Source organism: Rutilus rutilus (genome assembly GCF_951802725.1).
Source record: "Rutilus rutilus genome assembly, chromosome: 13".
Lineage (NCBI taxonomy): Eukaryota > Metazoa > Chordata > Actinopteri > Cypriniformes > Leuciscidae > Rutilus > Rutilus rutilus.
The window spans coordinates 28,479,876-28,507,545 of NC_140218.1; the positions used below are offsets into that span (position 1 = coordinate 28,479,876).

The 27,670-nt window shown below is 39.6% G+C and overlaps 1 protein-coding gene across 2 annotated transcripts; it reads left to right on the top strand.

The window, feature by feature from the left end:
• phf20b (PHD finger protein 20, b) lies at window positions 1-27,636 on the top strand. Of its 2 annotated transcripts, XM_084427609.1 has the most exons (19): window positions 1-192; window positions 7,200-7,305; window positions 9,189-9,360; window positions 9,469-9,553; window positions 13,470-13,546; window positions 13,635-14,106; window positions 14,758-14,859; window positions 15,393-15,527; window positions 16,385-16,444; window positions 16,541-16,789; window positions 18,266-18,436; window positions 18,556-18,651; window positions 19,956-20,087; window positions 20,344-20,522; window positions 21,564-21,663; window positions 21,839-22,034; window positions 22,144-22,552; window positions 23,571-23,790; window positions 26,008-27,636. In XM_084427609.1, the coding sequence occupies exons 2-19, from the start codon at window positions 7,223-7,225 to the stop codon at window positions 26,151-26,153; spliced, it is 3,084 nt and encodes a 1,027-aa protein (XP_084283735.1). In that variant the 5' UTR covers window positions 1-192; window positions 7,200-7,222; the 3' UTR covers window positions 26,154-27,636. The 2 variants fall into 2 exon arrangements, with proteins under 2 accessions (XP_084283735.1, XP_084283736.1); XM_084427610.1 differs by lacking the exon at window positions 19,956-20,087.
• Window positions 27,637-27,670: the final 34 nt, after the last annotated feature.

Consider the following 27,670-nt stretch of genomic DNA (forward strand, 5'->3'; position numbering starts at 1 on the left):
GAACAGCAGGAGGAATAATTGGCTTCGCGCATGCGCAGACAGGCTCCACCTCGCGGACACCGGCCTTGCTGCTCGCGCCGGAGAAAACAAACTGCGTGGATGCGCTCGCTCTCGAAGCATGCGACTTACAGCACTCCCCATGCATTTGGACTTGCTTTCTTTGCTGTCGGAGTACATTTATCAGCAATAAAGGTAAACGGCGCTGTGATTATATATTGCAAAACAATGAGCAGCTGTCTCGGTCGTTTATTTGATGTAATTGTACATTTTATAATTTGTGTGTGGTGATGATGCTGTTGTGTTAAAACGAAACTTGCCTCCATGCATGTTCTCCTGTTTGATGCTAATGGGACCCATGGAATTGATTTTGTCAGATAGTGCATTGATGAAAATTGTCGGCGGTTACAGTCATAGTCGGTATGTAGATCGGGATGAATGCACATTTAGGGCTGCTTAAATAGCTGGAAGACATTTGTTCGACTCATACTTGAGGTAGTCCCATGCTGTAAGGAGTAGGCCGAGCGGAGGCCGCTGAGCGTAAGCGTTTGAATGACAGATGCGCGGTCCAATCAGAACGCCGGAGTCCGCGTCAGTCAGGTCTCTGAACCAATCAAATGGATTGCTGTTGTTGCGCATCATTCTTATCAACGGAACAATGTAATATCAATATAGCCATTTAAAATGCCATGGTAATTACTTAAACTTTATTTTGAGGGCTTGACTCGTTTTTGTGATGTGCAGATCACATCGCAGAGCATTTTTGTTCGCCTGCTATCTTAAACTACACAACAGCAGTGAGCGTCAAGTTCGCAGACAACGTTGCACCCACGTTTTCCTCGCATGAGAAGTAGAGGAAGAGTCAAATGCATGAATCCTCTGATATTTCCGTTCATGTTGAGCTCTTTCTACCATAAAAACGTTTATCTTCAGTCTCTGTCGTTTGACGTACGGATTGCGACTTGTTATGACAGGCATGTAAAGATGAGCCGCTTGCCTGACAATGTAAACAACGAGGAGGAAAGGTTTTGCGCGCCATATGCGTCACGCGCTTGTCGACGTGAGCGACCGTTCACTGGGAGAGCTGAGGAGTTTGTGTAAGCATTGATTTAACGTAATGTGCCGGTTTCCCGCGATTGTGACGTATTGAAAATGTATGCAATCTGTAGGAACGTGTCTGTCCACGAGGACGAGCACGAGCCCGGCGGTTGCGCGCGCAGCACTGGCGGGTTGGATAAGCACGCGAGTCAGTTACGAAATCCGACGCGCTTTCATGTGATTTATCATGATGAAGACCTTTTTTGATAAAGGACGGTGGGTTTCAGTGTGAATGATGTCAGTCTTTCCTATTTGATTCAATAAGGGTAATAATGCATTAGGGTCTATGGTGCTCAAAGTTTCCTTTCCTTTTCCCACTCTTCATTCTGTCGAAATTATATCTTACATTTTAATGTTTCCCTACACTCTACCAGCCTTGGAAAAGTGCTTAAATGAGAATTATGTCATACATTTACCACAGTTTTTCCCCTGTGGTATAAACTATAATCATTAATGTCCAGTACACTGCACATCTGATCTGGTATTATTCTTATAGACATTTATCAAGATACCGGTAAGCACAGGACTAGCAAATGGAAACAACTGGTTTTAGACCACAACAATTTATTAGTATGGTGTAGGGCCTCCTTTTGCAGCCAATCCAGCATCAATGCGTCCTTGGAATGACAGATATAAGTCCTTCACAGTGGACAGAGGGATTTTGAGCCATTCCTCTTCCAGAACATGCTGGAGGAGGAAAACATTTTCTGAATCGCTCCTCCAAAATACCCCAAAGTGGCTCAAACATATTTAGATCTGGTGACTGCAGGCCATGGACGATGATAAACTCCACTTTCAAACCATTCTGTTACAAGTCTTGCTGTGTGTATTGTTGCATTATCAGGCTGATACACGGCAGGGCTAGGGTTGGGTATCATTTGGATCAATTCTGCTTATCGATTCTGATTCTTATCAATTCCTAATTTCGATTCCAATGAGGTAAAAAACAACAACAACAACATAGATGATATTCACATTTATTCTAAGTCTTATTGTAAAACATTTCATTGTAGTTAAACACCATGAACAAAAATCGACAGGTTAAAGAACACTTAAACAAGGAACATTTGCATATGGTTTAAAATACCATAGCAAAAACAGCTAGCCTATCTAATATGAATTAATAAATAAATAAATTAGTAGCCTAATCGCACAAATAAATACAGCTGATCAAAGATATGATTGAAATAAACGTTGTTTTAAGAATTTAGGTACAGAGACTGATCAAATGTAATATAAATAAAATATACTTTACAATTATAATTACAAAAGTTATTCAGTCAAGAACAGCAAGTGAATTTTCTCTGTCTTTTGTTGTTTGATTAACGTTACTATAGAGACGGCAGCAGGAATATTAGGCTGATGTCACTTTAAGCTGCACAGATCCAATATACTGTTACACATGCGTATGCTTTGTCAACTATTTACGTTCACTTAAGACATAACCGACTGTGTTTACAAGGATATTATGACATTTTTATGTATTTGTCCTAGGGCTGGCCGATAAAACGGTATCGGTATTTATCGACGGTACACCATTGTAGGTAACGATATAAAAAATGTTCAATACAGCACACTATATTTTCATTATATATTGCGCGACCACCGCAACATCGCCCAACATCAAATGGCAAATGTAATGAAAGCAGAATGAAACTGCGCTACTCATTATTTTGTGCTTCACGCTCAGTTTGGACCAACGTCTGTGCAGCGCGAGCCGATCTTGATCAAGCGACACTGTTAATACACAAATCCGGCGAAACACGGAAGTAAAGCAGCGCCGCCATTACTGCGTGCCTTGCTGCTAAGGAAGTAGCAGAAGTTTTGGTTTGCGCAGTGTAATTCATAGAATTACTAAAACATATTTTACCACCTAAAAGTTAAAGATTTTTTGTGTCACGTCCGGACCGTAACGCAAGTGTATTTCCCTCATATTAAATATAAAACGTGTGTGTAGCCTATACTGATATTTTTCTAACGTCTCTGGACTCCTTTATTAAGGGAGTATGGATGTATAAACAGACGTTTCAATATATTAGTATTAAACGCATTTTCTGATAGCCTATATTTCAAGTTTTGACTGCAAATGTCACGTCCATAACGCTGGAACTGCCCAATAGTAATGTAAAGATGTGGTAGCATTAGCATTTTTATTTAAAAGAAAGAGTGTAGTCTATGCTTGTATGTAGGCCTATGGGCAATTTATATTCACAATACTTACTGAAATATAATTAATATCATTTTATTGCATTTGTATTCGTTTTTTGAAGAGTAAAAAATAATGCAAGTTTACAACCGGCAAGTCGGTCGGACTAAAAGGGAAAAAATAATAATTAATTCAATTGGGTCAGTCCTAAATTGACAGGGTCGGTCGGGTTACGGCAAACAAGAATATTTTTAAGGCCTAATAGTTATTTGCAACTTGTGAAGCTTGTGAACATATTAGCAACACGGCTAGTAATGACAGCGTTCGGTTTTATTGTTGTCATCAATTAATACACGTCTTAATTACATTACATTACATTTGGCTGACGCATTTTTACATTAATACATTATGTTGTCAATAAATTACCTTTATCGGTAAATTTTGGCCACTGCCTGAGATCATCTACCCAATGTTCCCTTTCACCAGACATTTTCTCTCATGAGCAGGATCCGCTTTCATTGAAATGTCATTAGAGGGCACCGGCAAGTGTCACACCGTCGCACTTCGCAGGCACGCTGTAATGGCGGCAGGCAAGATGGCGGCGCCCATAGGGTTCGCGGCGGATTTGTGTATACACAGCGCTAAGAGATCCAGCAAAGAAAGCATTTGAATTTGCCACTGAAGTAATAACAGCGCTGACGTGGAAACCAGGAGAAAAATTGCCACAGATTAGCAACATTCACCATGTTTTAAATGTAGTTACACTAACTGTAACCATGGAAGTTTGGCAGGAATAGTAAAATGCTTTCAAGTACGTCGCACATCTTTTTCCAGCACTTCAAAACTCAAATATTATCATATTTAAATGTTATTTTTAATGTTATGACCAAAACATTATGTTGACAAGATGTATATAAATATATATATATATTTTTTTTAATTCAAGGAAATTTCTCTGGCATTTCTTTCTTTTTGCCGTTTTGAAAACGTAGCGTACCTAACCGTGACACCACTGTGTCGTATCGAACTGAACCGTGAATTTTGTGAACCGTTACACCCCTACTTATTACAGATGTTGGTCTACCTCAAAGTTTGCCTTGATTGTTCTACGTTTACACATTTACATTGCACACATTTTGTAAAAAAAAATGTAAAGTTCAAGAGTTTCTTTAACACTTACTTTTTTATCTTAATACAAGACATTATATATACATTTAGTTTTTGACTGCTAAAACTGATATAATTTGTTGTTTGCCTTAATAAAAATAAAATAAAAAAAACAGTGGTTTAAATTCACACTTTTCTACTTGTCTTTAAAAAAAAAGGTTATAAAAAATGTCAATTATCGATACCGAACGATATGAAACATATCGTGATCAATTTTTTAGCTATATCGCACAGCCCTAATTTAGTATCATGCACTATACAGTATGAGAGGCGTCTTTCTGTGCGCACGTTTTGGATGTGTGTGCAACACAGAAAACAGCACGTGAGTTTGTGCTGCATGATAATAGTTAAACTGATAATCACGATTATTTTGCTCAAATTTCGAATTAGCAGCAATTCGGGGGCTGCTTGAATGATGGATTCATTATTATTCTTAATGAAAAACTCAACTAACCCTTTCCAGGTTCCCTATTAGCATTGGGTTTAAATCTAAAATATTGCCAAATAGGTGCTTTTGCATTACGCTTTGAAAGCAAATCTTGTTATCTTGTCAGTCAGCTCCTCCCTCTCCTGATAAATGTAATCTGACTCCTGCTGCTGATCTGCGCTGCAACTCTTGTTCGGTTTTTAATTGTAGTGTTTGTTCTCTAACTGAACTAGGCCTAAATTATTGTTATTTCTATTAAAAAAATCTAAACGACTGTGGGGGGCGGTGGGCAAGTGATGTAACCTGTGTTTCGGCTGAACGCCTTATAACAGCGGTAACACAGACTATCGCAGCAAGCCTAACGCGCGCTTTCTTTCTCAACTGTTTGCTCCACTTAAGACATGACTGTGTTTACGTGAATGCTCACCAAGACATGCATTGTGACATAATGTTGTGTGTTGGCCATATAAGCTGCGGAAGAGGACTGGAATCACGTATGTAACAGTCATGCGTCCAGTCTAATCTCTGCGTCGACCTAAAACGTAGACTTTTTGTAATCTTTTCCCCCCGGTTTCACAGACAAGGCTTAAGCCTGGTCCCAGACTAAAGTGCATGTTTTCAGATGTTTTAACTGAAAGCAGCTTGTACTGACACGTCTTAAAATATGATTTTAAGATATGTCAAATGTTTTGTCTCAAAATGCACACCAGTAATGTGTTTTTTCCAAGGCATGTTTATAAAAGCTTCTTAAATGCCCTAATTGATCTAAGGCCTAATCCTGGCTTAATCTCCTTAGCCCTGTCTGTGAAACCGGGCCTTTAAGTATTAAAATCATTCAGTTGTTGTAAGTCATATCATATACATTTGCAGTATTTTGGTAATTTCGATATATCGTGCAGCCCTACTCAGTGGTTGTATGATTCATGATTAATTGGTTTAAGGTCATTTAATTTCAATGCATTGTGTGCATTAAATTCATTATGCATTAAATGTTTTAAAAAATACACACAAGTATTGTTGCTTCAATAAATCAGCTGTTGTTCAAAACTGATAATCACTTCCTGTGACTTGTTCTGTGTTTTTGATTTGTTTTTAACTTGATCACATGCATAAATCGCACTGAGGTTAAATATGTGTGCCTACCGTAAACAAACCAGCTTGAGAGAGATGGTAAACAGCTCATGTAACCCATATGTTTAGCATCTGTGGCATCAAATAACAATAAAATGGTGGTCATCATCTATGAGTATGCCCAACATCCAACACAAGAGGAAATGGCCGAGAATGTCGAATTATGAAATAAAATAATGAAATATCCACAAGTCACCATGAAAAAAAAAAAAAAAAAAAAAAAAAAAATATATATATATATATATATATATATATTTAATTTTTATGGAATATTGCAGTATTTATGAAAAAATGATTTATCCGTGCACATATACATACATTTTAAATTCATGTGTATTCATAATATTTAATCAAAATAACTTCCCCTCCCTCTTCCCCTCCAACCTGTTACTCACATGAGATCCACCAATAGCAAACCACAACCATCCAATACATTTCCCATGGACAAAATCAAGTCCCGGCCTACATTTTTCTTGTTCGATAAGCCGTTTTGGTCAGATAAACGTCACAATAGGAAAGAAAAGACTATTGTAACATCCATTTAATAGTGACTTTTAAACATGTATTTAGCGATTATGGGACCAAGCACAAAAGAGGTAAAATGAGGATCGAAACAAGCATGGCAGGGAGCAATAGAACATGGTCGTGACTTGACAGTAAGCAGTAGAGTTGTGAAGACATTGCTTAAAATACTAGGCTATCTGACTCCTTTGAATAAAATGTGAGGATTAGCCCAGCACTAATAATAATGGATTAAATAGTCAAGATATTGGTTGATTCAGATGACGAAATCCGTAATCTGTATCGGCTGCAAAGGCATAAATAATAGAACTCATCAATTAGAAAATAATTATGCTCTGCCTGGTATATATGCAACTAGAAATTTTGGCCAATATCAGTTACTACCAATATTATCTAAACTCTGTTGTCTTTACTGTTATTGTTGCGCCAATCATCCAAAAGTTTAGTAAATCACTGAAAATGCATTTTTAGGACATTAGAAAAGATGGATAACCACTGGACACCCGAACCTGAAATATTGGAGACCAAATAAGCTCTGATATTGTAGCAAATAATAAAAAAAGTGCTGATGTGGTCTCTAATATTTTGGCATTGAAATACCGTAGGCTGTAGTAATGCTGTTCGTTTAGGAGCACCTTGGTTCAGTTGTGCCGCCCATGACTGTAACGTCCATTACCTCTGACCTCATGGTATGTTTTTCTGGTTTCATAGGTTGGTGACTGTGTGTGACCAGCATGACAAAGAGCCCTCCTCACAGGCGCGGGATCACGTTCGAGGTGGGAGCGCAGCTGGAGGCGAGGGACAGCCTGAAGAACTGGTCAGTGTCTCCCCTCTGCTTCCGTTCTTCCATCCGTTCATTCACTCGGCCTGATTGAAATTCAGATGCTTCGCTGGTGCTGATGCCACTAGTTCTGTCGCGTTCAAAGATTTTGAAAAAGTTCTCAATTTGCCAACTGGACAATCTAAAAATAAGCATTTTAAGTCATAGTGCACAAATTTTGAGCTGTACTATTTGAGATAGGAAGACATTAGGAAGCCAGGGGTTGCTACTACTGTAAATCACAAACTGAGGATCTCAAACTCTTCCATGCATTATATTTTAACTATCAGTTAAATAAGACCTTCTTTTTTTTTTTTTTTTGTGTGAATACACACATGCATTAGGGCTGGGCGATTTTGGCTAAAATCATAATCGCGATTAATCAAACAAGTTACCTCGATTACGATTATTGAACGATTATTTAAAAAAAAAAAATCCTATGTCACTGGCAAGGCTTATACTGTAAATACGTTCACGTTTATTTTTTCTAATGAAAGAGTTAGGGATGTCCCGATACCACTTTTTCACTTCCGATACGATACCGATGCCGCAGCTTTGGCTATTTGCCGATGCCGATGACAATCCGATATCTTTATTTTATTCTTGAACTACTAATAATGAAATATATGGAAGCACTTTCCTCAATTAGCCACATAAAAACATCTCACTCAAATGGAGAACAAATACTTCTCCAGTATATAGTCCACAACAACAGTTGATAATGAAAGACTGCCACCCTTTATTCAAAAGGCCTTGAGATATGTTTGGTAACCTGAATGAATTTAAAATTAATTTGCTATATTTCAGATCAATATATTTGTTTCCTTAAAATTTAAATTAACTTTAACTTCTCATCTGAATTATAAATAATTTATTTCTGTATAAAATAATACTACCATTAAAAACACATTTGATTTTATTTTTTAATCAATGTAGAATGTGTAACTAAAAAATAAAAAGATTAGTGCTCTGTTTTAGGACAAGAAATGAAAACCAATGCAATATGATGAATGTCCAAAAGATGAGATCATTTTTGCTTTTTGATAATTTGATTAAAAAAAATGTACACAGTGTGTGTGTGTGTGTGTGTGTGTGTGTGTGTGTGTGTGATTTTGGTTGGGTGACAGTTGTAGGTTACAGTTTGACAAAAGCACAATGTTTTACACAAATATAAGTAGGCTAAACACTTTGCAGTTTTAATGATGTCCTGTATGAATAAACTGATGTTGATGTTATAATGACGAATGATGTTTTTATGTTTCCACTGTTCGATCGCGCCCGTGCCTCTCTCTCTCTCTCTGACACACACACACACACACACACACACACACACACACACACACACACATCCAGCATTGCAATCTTGACATCGCAGCTTGTTCATTATGCTGCGTTCACACCAAACGCGAATAGAGCGTCAAATTCGCGTCTATCGCGTCTAGTTCTATGTTTAAACATTTTGAATCCATTCGCGAGTCCAAAGCGAATAGGACGCGCGTAAGCGAGCGTTTGAAGCAAAATAGACGCGCGTTCAGGGACGGGGCGGAGTCAAGTGACTACAGACGCGGTAATATGTTTTAAGGGGAAAGTACACACACAGTATAGGCGGAAATATTAATAGGATTAAAAAACCGAAATAACCGACTTGGTAAAATTACGTCGGTTATAGGCTCTGAATTTCGGTTTCGATTACTTTTCGATTAATCATCCAGCCCTAACATGCATATTTTATTATATATTAAAAGGTGCTATATAACTTGCTTATTAACCGTAAAAATAAAACTCCGTTCAGACATCTTTTTCAACCTTTAGAAACCCAGATGTAATCGGTCAGCAATCTGAAGTAGGTCATTTAAAGTTATCTCTTTGTGTGTTCACAGGTATGCAGCTAGCATTGAGAAGATCGACTATGAGGACGAGAAGGTTCTGATCCACTACAGACAGTGGAGTCATCGTTATGATGAATGGTTTGACTGGAGCAGTCCGTACCTTAGACCTGTGGAACGAATCCAGCTTAGGAAACAAGGTCTCAATGAACGGCAGAGCGCTCCAGTGAGTACTTCAGTCAAACTTGCTGAATCACTCAGAGTCTGCATGGGCAATGTTACACTCTGACTCATAATGTTGCATGATTATATATAGATGTGTTTCTTCTCTCAGGGCTTTCATGTCAACCAGAAAGTTCTCGCCAGCTGGTCAGACTGTCGGTACTATCCTGCTAAGATCTTGTCCCGGGACAAAGATGGTGTGTACTCACAACCTTTACAGTGTTAATCCTCAGCTCAGCACATCATCTGATTGGTCCAGGTTCAAACACTATCTTTGTTAGTTTTTACCAACTGGGAAATGAAACAGTATTGTACCATATCATTTGGCTGATATTAAGTTAAAAAAAATTGTATATCAGCCATTGGATCAGTTATTTGCCTTAACTTGACAATAATTATCAGCTTATCAGTACCAGCAAGGATTTTAATATCGGTCCACCTTTCATAGTTATATATATTTTTACGTTTTAAGTGTTGAGCAGTACATTATGAATGTGTTTGGCATTACATTATGATAGTGTTACACTATAAACGTGTTGGGCATTACATTGTGATAGTGTTACACTATAATTGTTTTGGCCATTTCATTATGATGGTGTTACATTATTAACGTGTTGGGCATTACATTATGATATTGTTGGGCATAACATTATGATAGTGTTACACTATAAATGTGTTGGCCGTTTCATTATGATAGTGTTGGGCATTACAGCTTGAACTTAAAAGGCTGTAAAGCTAGACACCAACGGGTGATCCGCTCCATTGGAGGGGCGCATGGTCCAAACAGAGGGTGAATTCCCATCCCAGGAGGTGATAACGGAGGGTGAGGATGGCCCGACGGATGGCTAATCACTCATTCTCAATGTTGCTGTATCTGTTCTCTCTTTTCGAGAGCTTTCGACTCAGATACAGCACCTGCTGTTCCTCTTCTCTGACCACCTGGGACAGGACTGCCGCCAGCCCCCTGTCCGATGCATTTGTCTGCAACACAAAGGGGAGATTAAAGTTAGGAGATTGCTAAAGCGGCCCGCCACACAGAGCAGCCTTCACTTTGGTTAGAGCCTGTTGGCACAGCTCCGTCCACTGAACCAAATCTAGAGCTTCCTTTTTTAGTGAGATCAGTCAGCGGGCTGGTGAGCTTCGAATAATTAGGCACAAACCCAGGAACTGTCTCACCTTCTTTTTGGTCTTAGGACTTGGGCAGGTTGTGCTAACATAGCTCCACACGCCCAATTGCACACTTCCTCTGGTTCGCTGTGAGTCCCGCCACCCTCAGCGATCTCAAGACGTAGTTCAAGCAGATGTTCCAGATGCCACTACCAATCATTACTGTAGATCAGGGGTGGGCAACTTCGGTCCTGGAGGGCCACTGTCCTACAGAGTTTAGCTTCAACCCTAATCAAACACACCTGAACAAGCTAATCAAGGTCCTCAGGATTACTAGAAAATTACAGGCAGGTGATTTTTTCAGGGTTGGAGCTAAACTCTGTAGGACAGTGGCCCTCCAGGACCGAAGTTGCCCACCCCTGCTGTAGATAATGATGTCATCCAGATAGGCAGCGCCATACGTGGAATGTGGCCAGAGGATTTAGTCCATGAGAAGCTGGAAGGTAGCGGGAGCCCGAAAAACTCGAATGGAAGGGTAATAAATTGGTGTAATTCGAACAGCATTGTGAAGGCTGTTTTTTCTTTGGATAATGGCGACAAGGGGATCTGCCAATAACCTTTTGTTAAATCCAGTGTGGAATAAAAGGGAGCCGAACTTAACCTATCATGTAGCTCGTCAACCCGAGGCATTGCATAAGCGTCGAACTTGAACACCTTAGGCCTTCACCTTTCTGTAATAGACACAGAAACGGACCAAACCTATCAGGCTCGCCCAGTCTCTGTGAGACTTCTATTCCACAGAGTACTCCCAACTCTAGCATTGCTTTTAACTCATCCTGTACCACCTTTTTCTTGTGTTCAGGTAAACGATAGGGTCGGCTGCGCGCCACCACCCCTTTGATCGTTTCAATATGGTGCTGTACGAGGTCCGTGCGACCAGGGGCAAGCACGCGTCTACAAAATCTGCCTGCAATTTGGCTACAACGGTGAGCCAAGTCAGCGAGAGGTGATCTCCCTCGGGGACCAGGGCAATATCCCGGTGTAAATTGATGCCGCATGTCCCTGTTGTACAGCCGACTTTGTTTGTCCTGAGTCTGGAGAAAATTCTCCATGGAGAGCCACCCCAATGTGTTGAGTTTTGCTCGGAGGTCCAGGACATAGTGAATTTCACTATGGCTGTTTGAAGGCTCCTCCGAAGCCACTCTAATGACATCAAGCACCCTACAGGGCTGCCGTCCATAGAGAAGCTTGAATGGGAAAAACCCTGTGGAGGCTTGTGGAACCTCCAGCACGGTGAACAACAGGGGCTCGAGCTATTTATCCCAATTTTTCCCTCATTTTTTAAACCGTTCCACCAGTCCGTCCATTTTTGGGTGATAATTGCTGGTGCGAATGGATTCAATGGCCAGTATTTCGTACAGTTTGCTTAATGTGCTTGACATAAATGCTGTCTCTTGATCAGTGAGAATCTCTTTGGGGATGGTGCATAACGGCACCGCTTCCGGATATCATGTTGCATAGTCCACCAGAACTAATGCTAAACGATGGCCGTGTGCTGAACATTCTAATGGCCGGATGAGGTCCATACCAATTCAGTCGAAGGGGACCTCCATGAGTGGTAATACGACAAGCCACACACCATCGGCGGAAGTTTTTGTGATTGCCCGGCCAAATAAATCAGGCCGTGAGATGTCCTCGCGTCTTTCCTTCCCCTAAGTGTCCTGCCATTGGACTACAATGATCTTTTTGCTACTAATAATTGGGTTGTATCTTCTTTGGTCTTGGCGTCTTGGGCCACTTGATACAACCTATCTCTTATTATGGAAAAATAGAAATAGGAGAGCAGTTGATCAGCTGGAGCAACTGTCCGTCGATGGTGCAGACCCAGTCAAACGTTTCATCATGAGTCTGCTAATCCAACTTAGGCTGCATTAGCTCCTCCTTCGTTCTCGTTTCCTCTGAGTCAGTCTGTGATGGTCCCAGAACAGCATCCCCAGCCTGAGCAACGACTTCTCCTGTCCCTAGCTCCATAAGACTTTCGTTCATTTTCGTAACACAAATGAAGATCTTTCTGATGAAATCTGAGAAAAAGATCTTAATTTGTGTTCCAAAGATGAACAAAAGTCTTACCGGGTTTGGAACGACCTGGGAATGGGTATAGGATGAGACTGAGAGGGGAGAGGAGGAAAAAAGGATGAAGGGCTGGAGAGAGCAAGATATTAGAGAGTAACTCGCCGACCCCGGGGCCACCAGGTGATCATCCGCCAGCTAGATGGGTCCACGAATGCCTCCGGGTCATCCCGTAGACCCATTTTTACCATAGGCATGTGAGAGATGGTGGGAGCGACCTCCTGGTCAAGCAAGCTCCGGATGACCCGTGGGTGGTGCTCCTGCACCTGAACCAGCAGACGAAAGCATTCCTCTTGTTCCAGTCTGAGGTCCATAAGCGCTTGGCGTTGTGTTTGGTGGAGACCAGCGAGCGATTTGACCAACTCCAGAAATTCTTGGTCCCAGGTTTTGGCAGGCACCAGTGTAAAACGTTTAAAATAAAATGACGAAGTAGCCATCTAAAAAAAATCAAGATAATCCACAAGGGCGCTTTAGTACATTAACAAAAGCAACTCAAAACAATAGCATCCACAGGGTTAGTCTCTCTCCCCTTCCCAGGTCTGCAGGTCGCTTATATGCCGTCTCTCCGCCAGTTACTGGAATTAGAGACGGGTGTTAGTCAACATGCCCTTCTAACCACTCGTCTCCACACTCGCTCTCACGTTGCAGACTTCGCTTTACCATGCCCCCTCACCACAGATATTGTTATAGATTATAAAAGTGTTGGGCATTACATTATTATAGTGTTACATTATGAATGTGTTGGGTATTACATTATGATAGTGTTACATTATGAATGTGTTGGGTATTACATTATGATAGTGTTAGATTATCAAAGTGTTGGGCATTACATTATGATAGGTTCATTATGAAAGCTGTTCTTCTGTGATGTCTCAGGTGTCTACACAGTGAAGTTTTTTGATGGAGTCATAAAGACAGTGAAGGGGATTAAGGTGAAGCCGTTCCGCAAGCAGGTGAGAAGTTACTCCCTCAGCTCTAATATGTATTAAACCAGGCCATTCATGAAAGAAACCACTTTAATGAGTTGGTCTTTATCTACAGAGCTCTGATGGCAAGACTAATCAGCAAGCTCGAAAGCGGGGGGATCAGAACGGGAAAGAATGGAAGACTAAGGAGAACAACAGAAGTAACAGCTCGAGACACAGCACTTCTGACCAGGATGAAGAGAGCGGTTCAGAGAGGGATGAAGAAGACGACACAATGATGGATGAGTCCAGAGATCTCCAGAATGGTGGAGAGAGCGAAAGCACAGCAACTAAGATAGTTGACGAATCAGAGCCGAGACCTGCTGAGCACAGCGATAAACAGCCCAGCGAAGACGACAAGACAGAAATGCTTGAGAATGGAGAAGGAGCCATCAAACCAGAGGAAACAGAGACGAATGAAGAACAGGAGGAGACCAAAGAACTTCAAAATGGCATTGACAAGAACGAAGAGGACAATAAAGAAAAGGAAGAAGCGTCGGATGAAAGTCCCAGTCTGCCCAGAAGGACACGGAGTAGGATGGCAGATGGTGAGTTTGGTTTGAGGGAACATGCTGGTGTTACATCTGAATATTTGATTTGATTATGATTCAGTTCCAAGAGCCAGATTCAGCCTCACACACACGCCAATCAGCATTTGCTAAGTAGCAAATAGAGAGAGACATTATAAGGAGAGAAGACAAAACACTAAAATAAAAATGAATGGGAGAAATCGTAATGCTCAATATGGCATCACAAAAATATTAAGCAGCACTAAGAGGAAATGTTTCCTGAGCAGCAAATCAACATATAAGAATGTTTTTTGAAGGATCATGTGACACTGACGACTGGAGTACTGATGCTAAAAATTCAGCTTTGTCATCACAGGAATAAATGACATTTTAAAATACATTCAAATTATAATAATATTTCACTTTTACTGTATTTTTGATCAGATAAATGTAGCCTTTAATGTTTCAAAACATTTTTAAAAATCTTACCAAACTTTTGAACGGGAGTAGAAAATAACTGCCCCTTCCCTTGGCATTACCAAGATGGTCGCAGAGTGAAGTCATTTAGGGAATATTATTGATAGTGATGCAATTTTAACCATGTCTAGCGCAAGTAAGTAATTGTTGGGTGATTTACTAATGTATTTGGCTCAGGCTTGATGATTGAAATTGTTGGCTTGTCATTTTCAGCAAAAGATGTGGAAAGGCCCAATGGACCAGAACTGAGGAAGAGACGTGCATCAACAGGACAGATACCACCGTCCAAAAGAAGCAGAGCCAATTCAAGCACAGGTTAGTTCTCCATCTCCTATCATAAGGGCTTTCAACCGGAGGAACGTTTTCATAATTCCTATAACTGTTAGTGAAAGTACCTGCTTTTTGGTGTGTTTGCACCGCAGGAATGGGAATGAGTTTACTTATAGGAACTCCTTTTGGGTGGACTAAATTACCTCCTACTTTAGAGTAGGGTTTAACCCAGCACAATAGGAACTACCAGTGACCAAAGTGTAAATTGATTGGCCGAACGCATGCCATACAAAACATCGACACCTGCCATTTTTTAAAATACACCGTTTACATATACTTACTCCACACTCCATGAACATAGAAAACAGCGATAAGAAATAAACATACAGAAAGCTAATGTTAACTGCATTTACCTGTCGCCTTTGTCTGCGATGTTGTTATTTTCTCAGCCTTGATGATATGTAGCCCTGCAAGTTGTCATAGGAGCTAGATAGGGTGCTAAAGCCCCTATACCTCATGTTTTTTTTTTTTTTTTACACTAGTTAGTAATCCACATTGTGTCTCTGATCCCCTCATAGACAAAAACAGTCCATCTCAAATCAAACCGCTTAAAACAGACTCTGTCCCAGAGACTTCAGAAACTAAGGATGACCCGACCAGTCCTGCAGGAAATGTAGCATCCGCAGAAGAGGCAGGATCTACACCTGAGCATGGTATACACCCTTCTGTGTTTCAGTTTGATAATCAGAGGTGTTTGCTAAGACTGCATCATTATTACTATTTTTCATACTGTGTGTGAGAGATTTGAACATAGCAACCACAAGACAATATACTAAAAGTCTTATAAATCTTTTGGTGTTGCGTAGTTGTAATATATATTAATATTTGTGATAATTATTGTAAAAAGTCATCTACACTACTGCCACAGAGTTTGGGTTCAATAAGAATTATTATTCTTAAATTTTTTTTAATGTCTCTTCTGCTCACCAAGGCTACATTTATTTGATCAAAAATACAGTAAGAACAACAATATTGTAAAATACTATTATTACTTTTTAAAATAACTTTTCAATTTGAATGTATTTTAAAATGTAATATATACAATTTATTGAAAATGATAATTGATTTGGTGCTCAAGAAACATTTCTCATCATTAATGTTGAAAACAGTTGTGCTGCGTAATATTTTTGTGGAAACCACAACACATTTTCTCAGGATGTTTTGATGAATATAAAATTTAATAGAACATCATTCAATTGAAATAGAAATCCTTTGTCACATTATATATATCTTAACTGTCACTTTTGTTCAATTTAATGCATCCTTGCTGAATAAAACTAATAATTTCCTTCAAAAATAATAAAATCTTACTGACCACCCCAAACACTTGATCGGTAGTGTGTATTGGTTGTAAGAAAATGGCGATACCCTGGCAAACAGCAACAACACCCTGCTATTGCAGAAGGCTATTGAACAGGCACCGCTCACATTGTCTTCAGAATATGTACAAATGTTGTTAATCAAACGTATGCATGTATATGATGTGCTAACTGACACATTGCTTTCTCAGCTGCAGCGCTCAAACGGCAAGTCCACCTTCCAACCACAAACAAGTACAGCAGAGAACCATGTGAGTACCCAAACCCTCAGTTTCACTCTCTCTTTCTCACCAGTCCAATATAAAAACCTGCTGGTATGTGACCCCATTGCCCTTTTCCTCCCTCAGTGTACAGGGTCATCAAAAACCAGCCTCCTCCTATCCTGTCCATTGAGCTGGACCATAACCTCTTCAAATGCAAGATCGCAGGCTGCCTCAAGTCTTTCCGCAAGGCGTCTCTGCTGCACTACCACATGAAGTATTATCACGCGCAGAGCGACCCAAGCCCCCCTCGCTGCGTCCAGAAGCGCTCCTCAGACAAGCAGAACCACAGCCAGGAGACCCCTCGCAGGCGCCGCACGGTCTCGGCTTCCCACCGTTAGTGCACACTTTGTCTATTGGCTGTTTGTTTGGGTTGATTTGTTCAGATGTGTGTGGGTTTGGCCTCGTAATATTTAAAACATAATTAAAGTGTCCATATTATGCTCATTTATGAGGTCGTCATTTTATTTCTGGGGTCTGCTAGAATACATTTACATGATTTTAAAGTTCAAAAAACTAATTTTTCTCATATTGTGCATTTCTGCTGCACTTCTTTTACCCGCTGCCTGAAACGCTCTGTTTTACTTCCTGTTTCTTTAAAACATGCCTTTCTGATAAGCCCAGTCTGCTCTGATTGGTCAGATGACCCAGTCTGTTGTGATTGGTCTACTCTGCTCTGATTGGTCAGCTGGCGGAGTCTGTTGTGATTGGTCTACTCTGCTCTGATTGGTCTACTCTGCACTGATTGGTCCGATGCCCCAGTCTGTTGTGATTGGAGCATATTTCAGAAATGTAATGGCCCTTATCATAATTGTGTTTCTGTTCCCGACACCTAACTGTAAACATCTATAGTAACTATGGCGTTGGTAAGAGTGCAACATTTCTCGCCAACTTTTTCTGCATCACTGGTTCCAGAAGGTTTTTTTTTTTTTTAGGGATTTTAATATCACCCATTGACTTCCATAGTATTTTTTTTTTTCCATACTATGGAAGTCAACGGAGCTCATCAACTGTTTGGTTACCCATAAACAGTAAATGATGACAGAATTAAAAATTTTGGGTAGATTATCCCTTTAATGGTTTTAGTGAGGGAAAGAACTACAATCCCATGATGCATTGCGAACAGCATAATCAAATAAAAAATTACGTAGAAGTCAAGAACGTTGAGAGATTACATCATTTGCAGTTCATAATGGGAGTGGGCGGAAAGAGGGTTGGAGGGTTGCTTTTTTCGACTCTCTAATTGGTGTAATTTTCCGTACAGCATCGTGGGTAATGTAGTTTTTCAGCAGGAATTTCACATTATTTTATTTCACAATTACATGTTTGTTATTTCAGCATGAAAATATGCTAAAATGACGTGGGCTCGTAGCTCACAGTATGTCTGTCTTTAAAGGTTTATAAGTTATTAAAAATAAGTTTCCTTTAGGATAAAATGAATGAGTTTTTACTTCCAGAACCTGACTGTTGCACTCTATTAGAAGTTCTTACAATGTTGTACCAAAAACAAAACAAAACCAGCGTCTCCAAGATAGTGAAATCACTTACCCAACTGTTCTTTGATGATGGGACAAAGCCAGTAGGCAGGCATTATGTGTCACATGGTGACATGGCTAAGTAACAGAAATAATAGCAGGGCTACAAACAAGGTGTTTCAGGCAAGTGTTTTCTGTTCAAGAGATTCACTTCCTTTGGCGTGGACTTTGTGCTTTGTAACTTTGCAGATTGTTTACATGCACAAACGGCTATACTAAACACTAAAGGAAAGGTAAAATCCAAAAGCATAATAGGTGTCCTTTAAATCTCCCACAGATACTCCCTCTCCTCTGAGCGACAGTAAGTCAGGACACACTCTGTCGCCCCCTGCGGTTGGCAGCATGCACCGGCAGCGCTCGGCCACACTGGGCGCAGAAAGGAGCAAAGAGAACCAACACTTCAACCGCTCGCTGCATGACGACAGAGACTGGGTTGCCAAGGAAACAGGTATTTGAGAGCATCGTGATCATTCCATCTATTTCTGTGATCATGCTCTCGCTGATTTCTCTGCATATCACCACAATCAGGCCATGACAGTAATGGAGATTTATTTTTCTCATCTGAAGCGGTGAAAGAACGGGAAAGGCTGAGAGAGAAGCGGCAGAGGGATTTCTTCCGCATCAAACTGAAGAAAAGGAAGAAGAAAAGGAAGTCTAAGTCAGGTGAGACGGCAGTTTTAGTGCAGCGGTGGCTCTTTCTTCGGCTCTCTGCTGTCCCCTCTGTGTGTCTGCTGTTGCTACAACTTTTCTCTAAATAGGCAGTTTCACTAAACTCAGCATATCAAATTATTTTGGACCCGGCAATATATTTTAGCAGGATATCATGTCACGCTCTAGGGTTTCTGTTTTGAAAGCATAATAAACTATGCAAATCTATACATAATCTAATCAGAGTTCTATATTTAAAATGTGAAAATTAGGCAGCTTTTTAAAGTCATGTTTTTTAAAACGTATTACTTTAATGCAGAGGTGACGTTGGTGACGTTTAGATACTGAACAAATTCACATAGCTTGAGACATTTGATAAACAGCGCTGTCATTGGGGGGCGATATAGCAAAAATATCATATCACGATTTTTTTCAGGAAAATCACGATTTACGATTTTATCACGATTCTTTTTCATGTTGGTTTTACTGTTTTGCAAGTGACTGAGCATTACAGCCAAACTAATGTCCCTATTTTAAAAACAAAGCATTGGGTAACAAAATATAAAATAAAAACGAATGGCAGACATTTAGGCCAAAGTGATTTGACACGATACTACGATATTTCTTCAAAAGCAGGTCGTGGAGATATTTTAATCGTCCGCGATCAAAAATCGTGATATCGCACACCACTACTTTTGTACAGAAAATAAATATGCACATGCTTTTTTTAAATGCCTCATATAAAGTAGAAAAACATTCTGCCTTATAATATGCCTGTTCATAAGCCTTAAAAGCCTATCCTTTGCATTTTTTAAATAATTACTTAAATTTGAATAATTAAAAAATAAAATAGGAAATAAATCCCTTTTTTAAATGGACAAAATAATGGACATATTTAATAATGGACATATTTATTTAAAAAAATTCAATTTTTATTTATATATATGAATGAGGCACAGTTCACTGTTTCAAGAACCGCTCCCTTTCCCATGTGTCACTCAAAGTTGCAGCAAGATGATGGTACAAACTGTCCTTTAAATGAAATAAACGCTCAATTCACTTATTACTAGATTTTGAATACTGAGATTCTCAACCATTTTCTATCTGCATTGGGACACCAAATCTATGTGTCATTCGTCTTGAGTTATTAATAGACTCCTGAAAGTGCACAGCCACCCACAAAAGGAACGTTTCAGTTAGCAGTTCCTCTTGACAGCTTCAAGAACTCACTGAATCAGATCTACAAGCCGCCTCGTCGGTGAGGAACTGCTCGGTCTGTGTTTAACCCTGTGTGGCGTCTGCTCTTCCTCCTCTGACAGACTGTTACAGCACTGAGGAGAGCATTGGCCTAAAGCCTTTCCCCTGCAATCTGAATTCGGCCCACAAATTGCCCCTCTCCCTCACACACCGATCCTACACGGGACACTGCCCCGAAAAGATGCTCAGCCAGGGTGGGTACCAGAGAACGCAGGTCCTCCGAACTCACAGCTGCCTGCTTTGTGTTCCTCTCCTGCATTGTTGTCTTTCAGTGTCTCGACTAGCTGTGTTTAGTCACTGCCGCTACGTAGATTTATCTCTCTGGAGTTGTTTTTAACGTGCGTGTGCATGTGTGATTGGAGTAGCTGATTATCTTGCATGGATGACTGTAGTATAAAAATGGAGATTAAATCTTCTGCTTAAATGTGGGGTCCTTCTCGTTTCCGCCAGGCGAAGACAGCAGCAGTGATTTGTCTTCAGACAGTCCTGTATGGAGTGAGGACGAGTCTGATGCTGAGCTGGATCTGAACATGCCCCTCTCTGAGCAGGGTGTGGAAACCGTCTCTCACGGCTCGGAGATCGTACGCTGTATTTGTGAAGTGCAGGAGGAGAACGACTTCATGATACAGGTAAACTACCACCTTCTGAAACTGCACCAGACAAGACCTCAAGCCTCTGACTTTTTTAATCAAATGAAAGTAACGCGTTACATAGAAAAAGTGGTCTGTTATTTCTGGTCTACTTATAGAGACTAATGCACAGATCATTTGACATACAGGATCAGATTGTTTTGTTGCATCCATTGCTATGGTTATCACTGTCAATCGGATTCATTCGCGCATTTAAATACGATTGCCAATCCAGAAACTTGGCAATGTGTAGTTAGCAGCATGGGAAAAAAAAAATACAAAATTATATACAGAATGCAAGAAAGGCGGCCATTATAATCATTGAAGCTGTCAATTATTTCGCAAGGTACATAAAGCTGCGCTCTTGCAAAAACTCCCGTTATAATCAATGAAGCTGTGCAATCTCTTATTGACATCATGTTTGGTTGTTGACAACATTGTTGGTTCTAATAAAAATATTTGTTGAGTGGATTTTGGCTAACTTAAACACATCTGATTGGGCGTTCACACACTCAACAGAAATTTCGGTAACACTTTATTTTACATGTAGTTATTGTTGAGACCTTGTTACATGTTACATGTATTTACTATAGTAATAACTATAAATTATGCATAATTACATAAAACTAACCCTAAACCAAACCCTTTAGTAAGGACATGTAGTTGATTATTATTATTATTCAGTACTTAAATGTAGTATAATTACACTGAAACATGGACACCTTAAAATAAAGTGTAACAGATATTTCTGTGATTGGCTACAGAGCCAAGAGTGTTTATCCATGGGTACCGGTACTGCAGAACGCTAGGTATCTCACATTAAATGATCAAATAAAGATTCATTTTGATGGCTGCCAAAATATTTTCAATGCAGGAAAAACCCTGATCATAAATAATTTATTTATAGTTGAGTATATATTTATTACAAATAATTATATATTTATAAAATCAGCTAAAAAATATATAATATATGAGTATATCTGACATACTTCGAGCTGTAGTATGAAAATAAACTGGCACATTTACTTACTATTTCCGCAGTGTGATGAGTGTCTGTGCTGGCAGCATGGGACGTGTATGGGTCTGTATGAGGACAGTGTCCCAGACAGCTACAGCTGCTACATCTGCAGAGACCCACCAGGTGAGAGACTTGAACTTCCCCCCCAAAATCACCTCAGTTTAGAAATTAGTCTTTCTGGACTGTGTGTGTTGGCAAAACAAAACAAGGATTCCGATCAAAATATGACAACAACATTAATACATTTTGTTGTCTTGTTTTTTTTTTAATGTTTACATGTGCTTTTGTCTGTGTGCAGCCCAGAGACAGAGTCAAAGGTTCTGGTATGATAAAGACTGGCTGAGCAGCGGTCACATGTATGGCTTGTCTTTCCTGGAGGAGAACTACTCCCACCAGAACAGTAAGAAAGTGACAGCCGCCCATCAGCTTCTAGGGGACGTCCACCGTGTGTTTGAGGTCCTGAACGGTCTTCAGCTCAAGATGAGCATCCTACAGTAAATAACTCCTTTTGTCTAATGCTCTTAATGTGACCGAGTATTAGGTAAATTTGTGAAAGTGCAGTAGGAGCTTCAGTTATAAATCAAAACTGCCCCCCTGTTTTAGGACACAAGCCCACCCAGACCTGAAACTCTGGCGGCAGCCCTGGAAACCTGTAGACGGCCTACGGAGGAAGGCGGCTAGTGATTCTGGCATTACTACTCCTTTTCCCCCATCACCCCCTGAAATGGGAGTGAGCGAATTTGAGACAATGAAAAGCGAAGTCCCGTCGCCCGTGGAGACGCATGTCTCTTTCCAAGACTCGTACATTAGCAGCGAGCACTGCTACCAGAAGCCCCGTACGTACTACCCAGCGGTGGAGAGAAGGCTTGTGGTGGAGACGCGGGGCGGTTCTGAGCTGGAGGACAGTCTCAGGAGCACTGAGGACCTACTAGAGATGGCCGAGCAGAGGTACAGCATGCCTCTGGACCACGACCAGCACAAGCTTCAGCTGGCCGACCGCTCTTTTAGTAAGGTAAGTTGCAAGCAACTTTTTTCCTATTTGGCCAAGTGCACACTATAAGACAAAAGCTTGTCGGCCAATGCACATTTGCACGGCACATCTGTTTTCAAACCAGTTTGAGATCTGTTTCCAAACCAGTTTGAGATCTGTTTCCAAACCAGTTTGATGTCTTTTGCCAAACCAGTTCAAAACCTATTTTGCGAAACGGTTCACAATATATTTTCAAACCAGTTTGAGATCTGTTTTCAAACCAATTTTGATGTCTTTTGCCAAACCAGTTCAAAGTCTGTTTTGCGAAACGGTTCACAATCTATTTTCAAACCAGTTTGAGATCTGTTTCCAAACCAGTTTGAGATCTGTTTCCAAACCAATTTGATGTCTTTTGCCAAACCAGTTCAAAGTCTGTTTTGCGAAACGGTTCACAATCTATTTTCAAACCAGTTTCAGATCTGTTTCCAAACCAGTTTGAGATCTGTTTCTAAACCAGTTTGAGATCTGTTTCCAAACCAATTTGATGTCTTTTGCCAAACCAGTTCAAAGCCTATTTTGCAAAACGGTTCACAATCAATTTTCAAACCAGTTTGAGATCTGTTTTTTTTTTTTTAAACCAATTCATCTGTTGTCAAATCAGTTCAGTCTGTTTTGCGAAACGGTTCACAGTCTATTTTCAAACCAGTTCGAGATCTGTTTTGTAAACCAATTCATCTGTTGTCAAATCAGTTCAAAGTCAAAACAGTTCAGAATGAAGATTTCCAACTAATTTGAAATCTGTTTTCAAACCAGTTCAAATTCTGTCGTAGTATCGGCAAATAGTCACAGCATGTCTTACATTTGCGCACACTAGAAAATCATCACATGGTGCATTTTTGTTTTGCTGCATAAAACCTGAACTAATTAAATTAGCTTAAAGAGATTTGGGATGCTAGGATGAACAACCATCTTATTTATTTCACATTATGAATAATGCGAGAGCACCAGTACTAAAGATGGTACTGCACCAAAGATGCGACTCATTAGTTTCTGTTTTCAGGAGCTGGAGTGCCGTATGAAGCGACTGGTTTCCGCCGAGCAGGAAAAGAGCTGTGTGGTGGAAATCAAGGAAGAGGAGCCTGACCCTGTGACCCCTGACCCCAAGCCAGACCCTGATCTTGTGCTGCACCAGCAGTGGCAGCTGAACCTGCTGGAGCACATCGAAGCAGTGCAGGACGACGTCACACACAGAATGGACCTTATTGAGAGAGAACTAGACGGTGAGACTCTTCAATGTCTTTTAACCACTTAACTGTCACCGTCCCACAGGTGGGACGTTTGCCCATATATATTTAGAACAATAATATCTTAGTAAAAACCTAAAGTAATATTGACAAACTATATATCATTTGAAAGCTTACAATCTCTAGTTTTCATATTTGGTGGCTGTTTTTTAAAATAAATTACAGAGGAGCAGTAATTTATCAATTTGCAACAAGAATATTTCATAATCATTAGGCGTGTTTAGGCCTTTATTTTGAAATAGAAATAAACATGAAAAATCATGAAAGAATGGTAGAAACCTCAGTTTGTTTTCATGCCAAGAGTTCAAAAGATTAAATGTTATGAGAAAAAAAGGTCTGAAAATGTTTAGAATATAAAGAAAAATATTATGGATTCTCGATTTGTGATGCAGCACGCAGCGGCAGCGAGCTATAATGCACATATGTGCTCTTTTTATGTTTATTAGAGGTTGAAATCAAATAAAATACTGCCAAAACACCCATACTATTTCTGAATAGGATGTATACTTCATAAATTGTATGAAATTATGGAAATAAATGGTTCAGATCACTCAAAACATATATGAAAATGGAGACGCCCTTATATGGTCAGTAAGGAAGCTGGCTGTCCATCTAGTGAAAAAGTTTGGTACTGTGCCCAAATAAAATCTTACTGAAAGCTAATTTTTTTAGATATCAACCTAAAATTTGGAACACAACTTGTTTAGATTTTTGGCTTTAATTTTCTAGCAGTTTTAGAGTAAAATATATTTTGTAATATATATATTTTATATAAAATATTAATAATTATATTTTTACATTCTATATTTTCATAAACTCAAACTTATATAACTTTTTTTCTGTTTCACTTTCATAATTTATTTCACTTCTACAATAATCTGGCAAATGTCTTCTTAAAAACAAGACCCACCATATGTCTATATTCCAAAGCATTCTTGAACTACAACCATTTAAGTTTGTATAGTGATTTTTTTGTCTATGTGAAAAAAGGGGGGGTGACAGTTACATTTCTGGTTTTAAGGAGACATATCATGCTTTTAAATTGTTCCTTTTTACATATAAATCATACATTTGTAGTCTATATAAAGCGGAACTGCAATGCTTGGGTCTGAATTCCTCATTATTATAGCTCCACAGGCCCCTTTTCTACCCCTTTTCTGATGTGCGTCTGAGAGCAACTCGTTTTGGTGCGGTCTCTTGAAATACAATTGAGACACTTCATACCCCGCCCCCTCTCCAGGTTGCAGAGGTTCAACTCCACCCCATTCGGCCATTTTTGTAGTTTGATAGCAGAGATACGACTATCTAGCAGCACAGAAACTTTTTATTCACACGTTATTAACAAAATGTCAACAACGGAAGACTTGTCCTGCCAGCCTTACATGTTCGAGCCAGAGTCGGAGCCGGAGCGAGATGAAAATGAAGACGACGAACCTGTAGAACAACGTCTTCATATGGATGTATCGCACTGGTGTGTTACTGTATTTACACATGAAACTTTGGTCTTCCGACCTTTTACCACCGTGTCGATTTATTTTGATTAATATGTGCGAGGGAGAGAGAGCAAGACAGCGTCTAGTTTGGAGACGGTGATGTCTTGTTTACACTTTCGCCTGGCTCTGAAGAGAGAGAGTGAGCGCGCGCGCGCGACCGGGTCTCTCTCTCTGCTCGTTCTTTCAGTTAAACATGCGCCCTTGTCACAAGCGCGGCAGTTTATCTACATTAGACGGTGTAATGAAGCGTGTGGGTTACTACATCCAACAACCGAACATTTTAACTTACCCTCTCGTAACTTCTGCATCCTTTAGCTTGGACTACAAAATTGCAGCGAGAAATAAAAATGGCGGATTGCTCGAAGTGTTGGGCCGGAAGTCAATGTCCTTATTTGGCAGTTCCGCTGCAAATACTGTGACGTAATAGTTCAAAAAACGTCATAGATAACAGAAAAATCGGAACAGGTTGAAAAATATGACCAAAACAGAATATAAAGATATCAACGAAGCACCTGAAGAGAATAATTTCAACTTTTCTGTACTTCTAAACACTCCAAATATACAACAAAATGCATTTAAGGGCTAAAAAAGTGGATTTAGCATGATATGTCCCCTTTAAAACTATTCAAACAATAAATGTAATTTCAGATGGGTGTGGTTAATTCTTTGCTCGTATTAACATGTTGAAATCACCATGCAGTGCTGGAGAGTTGGCTAGACTTCACAGGTGAGCTGGAACCTCCAGATCCGCTGGCACGCCTCCCTCAGCTGAAGCATCGCATCAGACAACTCCTGACTGACCTGGGAACAGTCCAGCAGATCGCACTCTGCTCCTCATCCTCTTGAGGGCGCCAGAGGACATACGAACGGCTCAAACCGAATCCAATGCACAATGGAGTCCCTTAAAGTCTGGCAAGAAACTGCGGAAATGATTATGTGTGCCTGGTTTTTGAGAGAAAACCCCTAAATGAATCAAGCTAACGTTGATGTGACCGTTCCTGTGGCACATGCATGTTGGAGTGACTGGTGTGGTCAACGGTTAGAAAAGACTGAGACGAAAGATATCTGATGCAAACAACAGTTTATTTTATTTTTTGTATTTGTGGAATTTAATGCTTAATTGTAGCACTTAGCTGTGTCTGTCATAGACTTAGGAGTTATTTTTTTGTTTAGTTTTTTATGTAATTTCCTCTGTATCCTGGACATGCTAAATAATTATTTTATGTTAATTCATAAGTGATCGTTTTGGACTCTCTCGGCACGCCTTTGTTCTGTGTATAGAGCGTAAGGACCCGGATGGTATTTTGCTGTAGTAAAGAGAAAAAATGTTAAATATGACTATAACAATATGAAAATATATTTTAATCTGAAAATACTTGCATTTTACTTCTATATTTGTACTTAAAAGTAAAGTAATCTTGTAAATAACCCAAACAGTTGCTTATTCAATTTCTTTTTTCTTCTTATTTCTGATTTAAACTTGTATTTACAGTAAAGACTTTCTGTAATCTTTGATCTGTTGTGAATACTGTAGTTTTGGGCTTTCTGCCTATAACCTTCTAATTTTTTGACACAAGTGATGTTGCTTTCATTTCAGAACAGCGGGGCTTTGTTTCCACTGGTACATTAAACAAGCACAGAATGTTGAAATCTTGCATACTGAACTTTTGTTTGTATATTTTTCTTTCTTTGTTTTTCTTGTTTTCCCGATGATTCTGAACTTGTTTCTGATTCTGTTTTCATTTTATTTTTGTCTGTTGCTTTCAAGTCTGCGCAATTGTTTTTGATTAAGACATTAGATGCCTTTAAGTTATTGTAATTGTGAATTTAAGTTATTGATTCTGCCACCTTTTTACTTATGTCCATTGGTTTCCTTTTATACAGTGCGAGTCTGAGTATTGTATGATCAGAGAGAGAACGAGAGAAAAGCTGGGGTCTTTTTAGTGTTCTCGCCCTTTGGCCCTCTTATTTCAGGCCAATTCGAGTGTCATTCACCCTCAGATACACAACCTACATTTGATATAAATCTGAGAATTTATAAAATCCTGCCGATGGGTATTTGAAGGGTTTGTGTTTCTCTGTACAGCTAGTGAGCAGTCTATTGACTGTTACTCAGTATTGTCTATTGTATTTTTATACCTGCCCTGTTGCTTTCAAGGCACTGGAAATTTAGTTACGGATTAAGTATTGCAATCTTTTTTTTTTTTCATATAATTTTTCCATTGTTGGCATCTTTTTTGCATTGGGGTCCCCTGGGAATCTATAAGTTCTGCGAAATATTGACACATAATCCAAATGCCAGAAAATAAATGCAAACATTTAAACTTAAGTTGTTTGTTTTCACTTTGTTGATATAACAAACA